At 44.1% G+C, this 14,407-nt stretch overlaps 1 protein-coding gene across 3 annotated transcripts in view; it reads right to left on the bottom strand.

The window, feature by feature from the left end:
* Window positions 1-436: 436 nt before the first annotated feature.
* Window positions 437-14,407, bottom strand: part of LOC141272416 (corticotropin-releasing factor receptor 1) — a 411,824-nt gene continuing 397,853 nt past the window's right edge. For all 3 annotated transcript variants that reach the window (XM_073683122.1, XM_073683121.1, XM_073683120.1), the window contains one exon: window positions 437-3,666. In XM_073683122.1, coding sequence (XP_073539223.1) covers window positions 3,526-3,666 — 141 coding nt within the window. In that variant the 3' untranslated portion in view covers window positions 437-3,525. The remainder of the gene's footprint in view (window positions 3,667-14,407) is intronic.

A 14,407-nucleotide genomic window follows, 5' to 3' on the forward strand; every position in this document is an offset into this window, starting at 1 on the left:
GGCTGATTTCTTTACACTTTCCCATGATGCTACACAAAAAAGCAGTGTGCTTCAGGTGTGCATTAAAATACATCCACAGGTGTGTCTCCAATTAACTCAGATGTTGCCAAAAAAAACTATCAGAAGCTTCCAAACACATGACATCATCATATGGGCAGTCCGGAATTGTTTAAAGGCATAGTAATCTTAGTGTAGGTAAACTTTTGACTTTGCAGTAAGTAATAAAAATGCCTTAAAACATGTTCTCTCTCTCATTATTCTGGCATTTGGCAAATATTAAAAATTATGGTAATCCTAAATGACCTAAAACGGGAAAGGTTTATTCTGATTTCATGTCAGATATGGAGAAAAACATGCATATGTGTCTTTTTATATAGCGTATGTAAACTTCTGGTTTTAACTGTAGTTTTGTATTGTTATACATGTGTTATTTATTTATTTTACTCACTTATATAGCGCCATTAATTCCACAGCGCTTTACAGACATTATCAGTACTGTGCCTGCCATATTACTCTAGTGTTTCCTGGGTGAACAAGAAGTCACATCTCAATGTAAGTTACTTCTGATTTCCGGTCAGTCAGACGTTGAAGTCACAAGATGGCGGATTGGGACAGTAGCGGCGCCGGGAAGAGCAGAATATAGAAACTTGTAAGTATTTTACTTGGGTCTGAAAACTTGTATTAGTGCCACCACTCCAGTGCTGAAATAAAAAAGATACTGGAGTGGTGCTTTAAGTAAAATTGATGACAAGACGCTCAAAAAAATGTTTGGTCGTCTTCTGAGTGTCTTTTGAGCTTTCCCATTGACTTATATTGTAAGGTTCAGAGTGTCTTGAAAAGCCAGAGGAATGGACATGTCAATTTTTTTTAACCACTTGGTGTTTTTAGAAACTTGAAGTCATCAAAAGATGTTCAAAAGCCTGAACATGTGCACAAGCAAGTCATTTTTATATAGAATCACTCATATTTATTCTTTTGAAGCCTTTAAAGATTTAAGAATAGAGACAAAGACGAAAAAAGACTCAAGCTGCACCCCATAAGATATCATGTTTGACAGAAATATCTTGGTTTCTAATGATTAGACATTGGCAAATCTGTGAATCTATGTGCAGCAGGAGCAGTGTTTTCTTTTTGGTTGGAGATGTACTTTAAGCATCATATAGTTCTAATGGTTCTTGACTGTTCATAAGACTCATAATAAATATATCATAAGACTCCATTGAACAATTCACAACCTGCTGCACTTCCCACTGAAAGCTTTGCACTACAGCTTTCTAAGTTAATTTCCAAATTCTGTTTCTGTTATTAGGCCAAAAATGAGATGTTAAATTATTTCATAATATAGGGAAGCCCAGTTTGTCTGATTTGATAAATAATACATTTTTGGTTGCCTGTGACCACCATTAGGAGGAGCTATTTGCATAGTGAGTTGTATTTGGACTACAACTTGGAGACCACACATAATCCCACCCATTCTGCAAATCAGTCGTCATCCTAATCTATTACTCCCAACTTTAAAAGTTAGGAAAGAGGACACAAAGTTTTATTTTACACAAAGCCATTTCCCCAACCTCGCCTCCCATACAGTATGATGCCCCTGCAGTGTCCCATACAGTACAATGCCCCCACAGTCCCCTTTACAGTATAATGGCCCCTACACATACAGCATAATGCCCCCACAGTCCCTCAAATAGTATGATGCTCCACAGTCCCCCCAACACAGTATAATGCCCTTACAGCATGATGGTCCACACACACAGTATGATGTCTCCACAGTCCTCTCCACAAGAATTATGGCCTTATAATGTTACCACATTATGTTCCTACCTACTGTACATTCCACCCCCACAGTGGCCCCTGTACAAGCCGCCCTCTGCTGTCAGTCATGTCACCTGAGGGTCCTTGCAGGTCCTTCAGTCTCTACCAAGATGGAATGGTGGAGCAGGAGTCTGATTGTCCCCTGCCCCACAATTGTGCGCAACTGTATCTGTTTTCCCTGGACTTAGATACAGTTGACGTCTGACCACACACCAGATCCCCTGGGAAAGCGAAAGAGCTCTCAAAAATCGGGACTCTCCCACTGGATTTGGGATGGTTGAGATATATACCATAGCATATTTATTTCCCAGGAAACATTGTCTAGCATGTAAGACTTCTTATGAAAGGTGGTGGCTTCCACAAGGAAAAACTGTCCCCGAGGACAAGCCAACATATTCTGCACCTAACGAAACTGATACTGCTGCTAGTTTTTTGATGTATGCGTCCAATAAAATGAAGCACATCAGACAAGTAAAGTGAAGAAACATTTGTATATTTTATATGTTCAAGTAGCCTGTCACTCCATAAGATCACTTCTGAATGACACTTCTTGCTAGAGAAGGAGCTCCATGTGTGAACATCTGCTCACATAACTTGACAACGGTCATTACAATTTTAAGGATTTATTTCGTATACTGTGAGGACTTCATATAAAGAGGTTTTCTGATTGTAGTGTAACACTATAACACTTTATGTTTGTGCAGTAAAAAATACCTATAATACGTAACGTCTCGAGTTGCAGATCCAGTCCACAGCGGCACTTCTTCCTCTGACCCAGTCAGGAATGATATAGGTCCGACATTGGAACATTCAGTTATAGAATCTCTTTGTACAAAGCTGCAGAAAATACTCTATATATCGCTTTTCCATTATTCTGATTGAAGGGCTTTACAAACAAACATAGCGGTTCACAGTTTCCGTCCTATAGTCTTCCTGTATACTGATACTATGAAGCGGACACTTAGACAGGTACGGATACTTTTCATCTCGCAAGTTATTCTCACATAATAAAGAATACGATAATTGGAATAGAATTTGGAATAATAGATTTTTACACTAAATCATTGTCTTAATATCTGTCCAAAGCAGCACTGCATTGTCTTACTGATTTACCCGCATCAAACTCCAATCGAAGCTTGTCCCATGATTTCCATTTATGGATTTGGTCCCCATTGTACACAATCATATGGCACTTCATTCAACCTGAATTTAGATACATTCCTTTTCTGCCCAGCACACAGATTATATTTTGTGCTCATACATTGTAGCAACTTAATATATGATAGGACAAGAAGCATCTAAATTATTATTCGTGCAATGGCTAAGCCTGATGCTAGTCTTTTTCCACTGCGAGGCACGGAGAATTGGCTATACAGCCTGGATGCAGTTTACTCAGCAATCATTTGGTTGTGGCTGGTGATATATCAGAAATTTTATGGATTGTGCTGTGTGTAATGTTCAGTCTATTGGTATTTCTGTTTGAGTAGTCTTAGTTTTCTCATACCTAGCAGTACCAATATTGCACTAAGGGTCAGGGTCCTCTTTGCTCCCTCCACCCTTTTTTGATTGTCAAGGTACAACTCATTGGACACATGGAATGTGGCCTTTTGGTTTCTGTTCATTTATATTGACCATGCAGAAGACTCTCTCTACCCTCCTGTTGGGAAACTCCAGAGGGGCTAACTGCACCGTTCTTCAATGTGTCAGTCAGATTGCAGAAGATTGTTTGATACTGTGGAAGCTGACCCGTGTGGGTGACGTAGGAATAGACATTGCTCGTGCTACTCGGGCTCGGATTGAGTGTTTGTCTTGCCAGCGATGCCAACGCTTTCTGACTGCAGAACGTACCTAGAGAAAAAAAAAATCACAAAATTGTACAATATTTAGTAATAATAGAAATTAAAAATGCTAGTAACTTTAAAGAAGGCTAGTTCAAAGAGCTTAAAACGATATCGTAAATTTCCCGCTGCTCCGATGCTACTATTACGATGGTCCCCGCTAATACTAGAAGTGATGACATTCTGTCCATCAGTCACCTGAACACTGAAGCCTATCACTAGCCCCAGCAGAGACTTTGCATTTAAAGCACTTGACCACTGAGGCCATGATGGGACCTCATCACTACTGGCAAGGAGGATCAAAGTGGCAGCACGAGAGCAGCAGGATATTCAAGCGGTAAATAATTGATATTCTTCTCTATCTTAAGGCCAATTTTGAATAATCCTAGACAACTTCATTAAATAGGGCACAAATGTTCAAAAACTACAATTATTGGCCCTGCATGGTGTCTCAGTGGTTAGCAGTGTTGGTTTGCAGGACTGGACACCAAGGAAAACATCTGCAAGGAGTTGGTATGTTCTCCTCGTGTTTGCGTGGGTTTCCTCCCACACTCCAAAGACATACTGATAGAGAATTTAGATTGCGAACCCCAATGGAGACAGTGATGACAATTGTGGCACCCCTGCGGGGGATTACTACAGGATCCATAGGTGCAGGGAGAGATGTACACTTAGGTACACACAACACCTTCCACCCCAGGTCTGAGGGGAGGAGTCAGTTTCCAGGGAGACAGCAAAGCGGCAGTTAGTCTAGAGACGGGTGAAGGAGGAGAGAGACGGAGAGCTGTTGGCTGAGGACCAGTTAAGCCCTGAACTAGGAAACAGGTCTGTGTTGTGAAGCGCCCTAGAGAGGGACGGAGGCTAGAAGGAGAAAGAAAGAGATAAAACTATTATCCCTTTAGCTCACCCGGACACCGGAGTCCGAGATTGCTATTAATTCAGGAATAGCATAGAAAACCCCAATAGATCAGGAGGATCTACTCCCCCTGAAGAAGAAGGGGAAAGAGTTGCCAAACTTGACCAAGTATAGGACCAGGGGCCCAGAAAGAGAATTGGTAGACCCAAGGAAAGGTCCTCATTGTCAGTTGTGGAGAAGGACCCCAAAGAAAGTAAAAGGTGGCAGGTTCAGCTTAAGGCAGGACTGATCCCAAACAGCGCACACATTGTTAGAGGAGGCCTCACAAATCTCCAGAGTGAATATCTCTACCTGCACCGAAAACCTGGTTACCCTCCTGAACTGTACCTGTTACCGGACATCAGTAAAAGAAAGGTACTGAAACAAAGACTTAATGTGTGTGTGTGCCTACTTTGACATTACTGCCTATAGCGTTCGTACAAGCCGTATGCCGATCACCTCAGCAACCATACACAGCGCTGGTAACCGATTTTACCAGTTACCACAGGAGGCGTCAGGACGCAATTCTCCCATCATCCTGACCCCCATCCCTTTACTGACGGTCCAGGGCACGGAACCGGGAACCGACCAACCGTGATCCCCACAGAAGTAACTCATCCATCCCGGTATCCGAGTACCCCTACCCCTGTCGACCGACTCAGTTTGGCGTCACGAACAGGATACCGAGCCCGGTAGAACCGGGTACTGTGTGCTTAAATTGGACTTTATTGAAAGTTCGTGTACTGTAAAACGGGCCGTCATTACTGCGTCATAGAGAATTTAAACTGCGTCACAGAGCGGAGAGAGTTGCGGGGGCACGGCTAAAAGAGCGCGAGGATAGCCCCGCCGTTTTTTTTTAGCGTCACCGGTTACTGAAGGAGTTAATCGTAGCGGCTGGCAACGGTTAACTAGGGGGGCACCGTCATGAGTGAAGCAAACAATATTTGAGACCTTGAGGGAGGGGATGCCCAAGACGTAGCAGCAGCCGGTTCCTCAGCTGGTGAGGGAGCCGCAGCATCTGGAGCGATGGCCCCGATAATGTCAATTGCCTTGCCGTATGTACCGGGGGCCAAATGGTTACCGACGTATGAAGGTAAACCCGGTACCTTAGCAGCTTTCAAACGTAAAATGTGTGCGGTGCAGGACATATATGCAATGACAGGAAAGCAGCGAGCCTCCGTTGTTCAGGGACAATTAATAGGTGCAGCGGAGCTAGAAGCTGAGACTTGGAGTGATGCTGATGGAGACTCTATAGAAAATGTGTTTGATAAGCTCAAAGCTGCTTTTGAAAAACGCACACAGTCTGAACAGAGGATGCTATTCTACCAATGCAAGCAGAGACCGCAAGATACCATCAGAGACTTTGCCCTACGTTTACAAAGCGGCACTCCGGTCCATAAAACAGGTAGATCCAGCAAGTGTGCAAGATGAAGATAAATTGCTTGCAGAACAGTTTATGACTGGGTTGAGATCAGACTTTCACTGTCAGCAGGTGCACATGTGGGTTCTAGATCATCCAGATGTGGATTTTAATACCTTAAAGGACCGTGCCATAACTGTACTATGAGACCCATTACCTGCAAAACCGGCAATTCCATCCTGGCAGGTTAATACCTCTCACATGAACTTAGAGCCTACCCCTAAAGACTCTGTAAAAGCGGTAGGACAAGCTATCGTACCCGAATCTGCTGAAGACCTACGTAATCAGGTGTTACAACTAACCAAAAACATGGACTACGTGTTAAAACTATCGCAAGCCAGACCGGAGGCACAACCACCAAGCAAAATCCAGTTAGCTGAATCCCCTGAGGAGGTTCCGTGGATGAGGAGAAAGCTCATGTCGCCCGTGCACGAGACCAACGCACCATTCCGACGCAGAGCCATGTCGCCCGTGGAGGGGATTAACAAGTCGCCCGTTCAGGGGACCAACGCACCATTCCGACACAGAGCCACCGACCACACGGATTCTTCAGGACAACCTGTTTGCCTTTGTTGCAACAAACCGGGCCACTTTGCAAGAGGATGTCGTTTAAACCCGAGATTCCTGGGTCCGCGGACCAACCCCCAGGAATAAAATGGCAGGGCCCATATGACTGGCGTAGTTGGTATGTGGGAGGCCGCCCGTACCTCAACATTACGCTGGAAGGAATCCCTACATCGGCCCTATTAGACACTGCGTCACAAGTCACCACCATCCCACATATCCTTTACAAGCAATTTTGGTCTGATGCTGATCTTAGCCCCCCAGACTCTAGTCTTATCATTTTAGCAGCTAATGGTCAACCACTGAATCAGGTGGGGTTTAGAGAAGTGACAATAAAGCTGGGGAGGGTGGAGTTGAGAGGCCAAGGGTTATGTGTGGTAGAAGATGACCCCAATAACAAATGTCCTTACATGGTGCTTGGTACTAATGTGATTGAAAACTGCCTTGAAGAAGTGATGTTTTTACTCCAACAGATTACAGAAACTGCTGGCATTGGGCGGAGGAGAGTCCTTCAAAGAGAAATCCGTGCCTTAATTCACAAGCAACAGGTAAATCTGTCTGGGGGGGAGATTGGCAGTGCGCGGGTAACAGACCCGTTTTCCATTGTATTACCACCAAACAGTGAAATGATGATATGGTGTCGAGCAGCTATGGGTATCAGAAGAAAGGAATACCAGGCAATTGTAGAACCGGTATATTCAGAGCATAGACCTACACTGCTGACAGCTAGAGGGGTGGTGGATGTACGCAGGGGAAGAGTACCAATCCGTGTGTTGAATTGTGGTGAGGAAGAAGTGAAACTACCCCGGTATGCTACTGTAGCAAAGCTGTACACTGTCAGTAATAACAACATACAGACACTAGAGCCCTTGCCCCCGTCAAGGCAGGCGGAGGACAACAACCCCAAGGGACAGCTGGAGGAGTGGTGTCAGCAGTTGCACATAGGGACTGATGCCACTTCTGACCACCAGAAGCAAGGAGTTTACCGGGTAGTACAAGAGTTTAGCCAAGTATTCAGAAAGCATTCATTAGATTTTGGGAGGATAAAAGGGGTACGCCATCACATACCCACAGGAGATCATCCCCCGATTAAAGTGAGACATAGACCCATCCCACCAAACCACTACCAGTGTGCTAAAGAGATGCTGCAGGACATGAAGGAGGCCGGGATTATAAGAGATAGCTGTAGTCCCTGGGCGGCCCCCTTAGTCTTAGTCAGAAAAAGGGATGGCACTATGAGGATGTGTGTGGATTACAGGGAGGTCAATAAAATCACTCACAAAGATGCTTACCCATTACCCCGGATAGAGGAGTCTCTTGCTGCATTAAAAACTGCTAAGTATTTCTCCACATTAGATCTCACTAGTGGGTATTGGCAGGTCTCCGTTGCAGAAGAAGACCGGGAGAAAACAGCATTCACAACACCAATGGGCCTATGCGAATTCAATAGCATGCCATTTGGGTTATGCAATGCAACGGGGACGTTTCAGAGACTCATGGAGTGCTGCCTGGGACATCAGAATTTTGAGACGGTACTTTTATACCTGGATGACGTCATAGTATATTCCAAAACCTATGAAGAACATCTGGAACACCTAGTGGAGGTATTTATAGCTCTAACAAAGTATGGAATGAAGCTCAAACCATCTAAATGTTACCTGCTGAAGCCAAAAGTCCAATACTTAGGGCATGTGGTCAGCGCGGATGGCGTAGCGCTAGATCCGGAAAAAGTGACAGCTATCCAGGACTGGCAGAGGCCGACCATTGTCAGAGAGGTACGTCAGTTCTTAGGTTTGGTTGGGTATTACAGAAGATTTATAAAGGGCTACACGAAGATGGCAGCGCCCCTACAAGATCTTCTAGTAGGCCAAGCTAAGAAGAGAAGGTCTGCAGAGCCGCCGTTGGAATGGGGAAAGAAACAAGAAGACTCCTTCCAACAAATGAAACAGGCCCTGACCGGTGAGGAATTCTTGGCGTACCCAGATTATAACCTACCATTTGTCCTCTACACGGATGCACGTAATGTAGGCCTGGGAGCAGTACTGTCCCAAATACAAGAAGGCAAGGAAAGAGTAATTGCCTATGCCAGTAGAAGACTGCGACCTACCGAGAGGAACCTGGAAAATTACAGTTCCTTTAAGTTGTAGTTCCTGGTCTTGGTCTGGGCAGTCACGGAGAGGTTCAAGCATTACTTAGCAGCTTCAAAATTTACCATCTTTACGGACAATAATCCGCTAACACACTTGGATACTGCAAAGCTTGGTGCATTGGAGCAGCGCTGGATGGCTCGGCTATCGAACTACGACTTTACCATCAAGTACCGAACAGGCCATGGAAATGCAAATGCTGATGCCCTCTCCAGAAACCCTCAAGTACATTTGCAAGGGCTTGAAGAAGAAACAGATGACTTGGAGGAAATAGAACTTCCAGCTTTCCATAAAAGTAGAAAATGGAAAATGACAGAAACCCATATCTACCAGAACCGTCAGGAAGTTGCACTAAACCCGCTGCCTCATTATGGATGGAAGGAGACCCAAGATAGTGATCCGGCAGTGAGCCTAGTGAAGAGGCTGGTAACCCAACCGGATTCCAAAATTGAGAAGAATGCTCCCCCAGAGGCCCAATTCCTGTGGAAAGAAAGAAGCAGGTTATTTATCTATAAAAAACAATTGTGCAGACGGTATATCAATCCAAGGACGCATGAAATGGTATGGCAAGTTGTGGTTCCAAAGAGAGACGTCCAAATGGTATTGGAAGCGTACCATAATGGAGCAGGACACTTTGGATGGAGAAAACTGGAAATACTGTTACGTGAGAGGTTTTATTGGATTGGCATGAGGTCTTCCATAGAAAAATGGTGTAAAAATTGTGGCCCATGCTCATTAAGAAGAGGAGATCGTAACAACCAGAAAGCACCACTCCAGCCTATCATAACCAAACAGCCCTTGGAACTAGTAGCCTTGGATCATGTCAAACTCACACCCAGTAGATCAGGCTATACTTATGATCTTACCATGGTGGACCACTATTCCAGATTCCTAGTGGTAGCTCCTGTGAAGGATTTGACAGCTCAGACAGCAGGAAGAATGGGAAATTTTCAAAACAGTCCTACATAGTCACTGTAGAAGGTACATACCTTATGGGAATAAAAGGGCTAGGAATAGGAGGAAGCCAATGTGGCTAAATAAGGAAGTCAAGAGGGCAATGAAAAACAAAAAAAGGGCTTTCGGTAAACTTAAACAAGAAGGCAGCGAGGAAGAGCTAATATCTTATAGGGAAAAAAACAAAATCTGTAAGAAACTAATAAGAATAGCAAAAGAGGAGACAGAGAGACTAATTGCCAAGGAAAGTAAAACGAATCCCAAACTGTTCTTTAACTATATAAACAGTAAAAGGATTAAAACTGATGGCGTTGGCCCATTGAAAAATAACCTGGGTAAAATCATAGAGGGCGATGAGGGTAAAGCAAACCTACTCAATAGCTTCTTCTCCACTGTTTTCACAAAAGAAAACAATTTATCTAGCTTCTTCTCCACTGTTTTCACAAAAGAAAACAATTTATCGGAGGAAATGCAGAGTGATAAAGTAAACCCTCCACTAAATATCACCCACCTAACCCAGGAGGAAGTTCAGAAACGCCTAAATAATATCAAAATAGACAAGTCACCAGGCCCAGATGACATACACCCCCGGGTACTAAAAGAATTAAGTAATGTGATAGACAGACCGCTGTATCTTATATTCAAGCACTCTTTATGGACAGGGACTGTCCCACTAGACTGGCGCCAAGCAAATGTGGTACCAATATTCAAAAAGGGGTCTAAAAGTGACCCTGGGAACTATAGACCAGTAAGCTTAACGTCTGTTGTGGGTAAATTGTTTGAAGGATTTCTTAGAGATGCTATTGTAGAATATCTTAATGATAATAACTGTCTAACTCCATATCAACATGGATTCATGAGGGATCGCTCCTGCCAAACAAACCTGATCGCCTTCTACGAGGAGGTGAGCTCACAGCTGGACCGGGGAGAGTCAGTGGATGTTGTATACCTTGACTTCTCCAAAGCGTTTGATACTGTGCCACACAAAAGGTTGGTATATAAAATGAGAATGCTTGGTCTGGGGGATAATGTGTGCAAGTGGGTAAATAGCTAGCTGAGTGATAGAAAGCAGAGGGTGGTTATCAATGGAGTAAGCTCAGGGTGTGTCAGGGTTACTAGTGGGGTGCCTCAAGGGTCTGTCTTGGGCCCTATATTATTTAATATATTTATTAATGATCTAGTGGAAGGGTTGCATAGTAAAAGAGCAATATTTGCAGATGATACTAAACTTTGTAAAGTAGTTAATACAGATGAGGATAGGGCACAGCTACAGGAAGATTTAGATAAATTGGGGAGTTGGGACAAAAAATGGCAAATGGGGTTCAATGCCGATAAATGTAAGGTCATGCACATGGGAAAGAAAAACAGCAGTCACCCATACATATTAAATGGGAAACCGTTGGGGAAATCTGACATGGAGAAGGACCTGGGCGTCTTGGTTAATAGCAAATTAAATTGGAGTGCCCAGTGTCAGGCAGCAGCTGCGAAGGCAAATAGAGTCATGGCATGCATCAGAAGAGGAATAGGGGCATATGATGAGAACATTGTTCTTCCTCTGTATAAAGCGCCGGTAAGGCAGCACTTAAAATATTGTGCACAGTTCTGGGCTCCGGTGCTCAGGAAAGACATATTGGAGCTAGAGAGGGTACAAAGGAGGGCGACTAAGGTAATAAAGGGAATGGAGGGACTAGAATACCCAGAGAGGTTGTCAAAATTAGGCCTATTTACATTGGAAAAGAGAAGGCTTAGGGGAGACCTCATAAACATGTATAAATACATCAGGGGGCAGTACAGAGATCTCTCCCATGACCTATTTATACCAAGGATGGTGACAAAGACGAGGGGGCACACTATGCGTCTGGAGGAAAGGAGGTTCCTGCACCAGCATAGAAGGGGATTCTTTACAGTCAGAGCCGTGAGACTCTGGAACTCTCTGGGAGAGGAAGTGGTGATGTCCAACTCACTTAATGAGTTCAAGAGAGGCCTGGAAGCCTTTCTTGAGAACAATAAAATTACATCTTATGCTTAGTTAATTAATCCAGGGATTTAATCTGACTGCCAGATTGGTGTCGGGAAGTGAATTTTTCCTCAATGATGTAAATTGGCCTATACCGCATGGTATAGGAATAGCGGAATAGCTGCAGTGCACAAGAAATAGGCTGAACTGGATGGACGCTTGTCTTTTTTCGGCCTTATAAACTATGTAACTATGTAAGAACCTTTCAAGCTTATTTCTGCAGGCCACATGGATATCCAGAACAGGAATTGACAGATCAGGGTCCTGCCTTTGAAGCGGAAATATTTCAAGAGTTCTGTAGCTTGTATGGATGCAAGAAAATTCGTACCACGCCTTACCATCCCCAAACTAACGGAATGTGCGAAAAAATGAATCACGTGGTAATAGAATTGCTGAAGACTCTACCCTTGGAAGACAGAAACAGATGGCCAGAGAAATTACCAGATCTTATTGACATCTATAACAACATCCCAGTAAGCTCAACTAATTGTACCCCGGCATACTTGATGAGAGCGAGACCAGGAAAATTGCCAGTGGACTTTGAAATGGGCATTGTAGTTCCTGAGGAAGACCCCCCAAGTGCAGATTGGGATACTAGAAGAACAGAACAATACAAGAAAATACAAGAGTGTGTTGAGAAAAGTCTATCAAAATCCAGAGAAAGGCAAGATACCAATTTCAATAAAAACGCACAAGGAATCCCGTTAACCCGCGGAGAATTGGTTTTGAAAAGGAAAAAGAGACTTCATAAGCTAGATAATCAATGGGAAGAAGAACCATACACTGTATTACCATCCAATTTTGACAACCAGAAAACCTGTCTAATCAGCAAGGATAACGGAAAAACAACAGAAACAGTGTCCCGAGACCACTTAAAGAAGTGTCCTCAACCCTTACAACAAAAAGAATATATCCCTTGTCCCATACCAGAAGAAGAGACGCCAAGGACAATTAAGACAATCTTAGGAGAGTTACCCACTGATTGGCCCCAAATAGAAGGAGCATATTTAATTCCCATGTTGATATTCCCACAACCAGTAGAAGGATCAAGAGCAGAAGAACCACCTGCTGCAGCCGAGCTAGGGAATCCTGCAATCGGTGTACCTGCCATTCCCACTAGGGGATTGGGAAGACACTCCGGCATACCTGTGCTACGTAGACCAACACATGAGTCAGTAAGTAGTGTTCGCTCCACACCAGGCTTACACACCAGTGGGATACCAGTTTTACGGAGGTCATCACGTATTAATGTTGGACACCCACCACTCAGATACAGGGAGTAAACCATAACAAAAGGGAAATGTAAATAGGTTCAAAAATGTAAATATGTAGTTAAAGTCAGTATATAGAAGGGTGACGAGTAGACCAAAACAGGTTACACCAGGTACACAACATAAAAAAGGGGGTGAGTAGAGCTGGCGTAAGAAGCTGTCTAGGGAGAGCAAAATCTTGACCAATAGGTGACCCCAGGGCCAAAGGGCCTGCAGTGCTTATGACCGGGAGAGGCCCCTGCAGTACCTAGGACCCTTGCGCCGAGGCACACGTAGTAAATGTTTAGTTGTGTATTGTGAATTATTAAGTCTATTTGAATCTTTAAGCCTACAGAGACTTTACCTGTTTGGACATCTGAAACTTTTTGCAAATTTTTAAAAATGGACCGAAGCCACAGGACTGGTGGTGGCAAAAAAACTTTCCCTTTAACAGCCTGCAGCAGACTGACTAGCGTTGTATGGACTGGTTATCCATCTTTCCCATTATCCATGGTTTTTGCAAATTTTATTTTTGAGACTCTGTTCAAATTACAAATATAAATGTTAATGTTATGTTATCTTTGTTAAAAAAAAAAATAAAATGTTTCAGTCCCAGAGGACTGAAGTTAACTAGGGGGGAATGTGGCACCCCTGCGGGGGATTACCACAGGATCCATAGGTGCAGGGAGAGATGTACACTTAGGCACACACAACACCTTCCACCCCAGGTCTGAGGGGAGGAGTCAGTTTCCAGGGAGACAGCAAAGCGGCAGTTAGTCTAGAGACGGGTGAAGGAGGAGAGAGACGGAGAGCTGTTGGCTGAGGACCAGTTAAGCCCTGAACTAGGAAACAGGTCTGTGTTGTGAAGCGCCCTAGAGAGAGGGACGGAGGCTAGAAGGAGAAAGAAAGAGATAAAACTATTATCCCTTTAGCTCACCCGGACACCGGAGTCCGAGATTGCTATTAATTCAGGAATAGCATAGAAAACCCGGACAGATCAGGAGGATCTACTCCCCTGAAGAAGAAGGGGAAAGAGTTGCCAAACTTGACCAAGTATAGGACCAGGGGCCCAGAAAGAGAATTGGTAGCCCCAAGGAAAGGTCCTCATTGTCAGTTGTGGAGAAGGACCCCAAAGAAAGTGAAGGTGGCACGTTCAGCTTAAGGCAGGACTGATCCCAAACAACGCACACATTGTTAGAGGAGGCCTCACAAATCTCCAGAGTGAATATCTCTACCTGCACCGAAAACCAGGTTACCCTCCTGAACTGTACCTGTTACTGGACATCAGTAAAAGAAAGGTACTGAAACAAAGACTTAATGTGTGTGTGTGCCTACTTTGACATTACTGCCTATAGCGTTCGTACAAGCCGTATGCCGATCACCTCAGCAACCATACACAGCGCTGGTAACCGATTTTACCAGTTACCACAGGAGGCGTCAGGACGCAATTCTCCCATCATCCTGACCCCCATCCCTTTACTGACAGTCCAGGGCACGGAACCGG

Source organism: Phyllobates terribilis, unplaced genomic scaffold (assembly GCF_046119375.1).
Source record: "Phyllobates terribilis strain yellow unplaced genomic scaffold, ASM4611937v1 Scaffold_5__5_contigs__length_657084704, whole genome shotgun sequence".
In the NCBI taxonomy this organism is placed as follows: Eukaryota; Metazoa; Chordata; class Amphibia; order Anura; family Dendrobatidae; genus Phyllobates; species Phyllobates terribilis.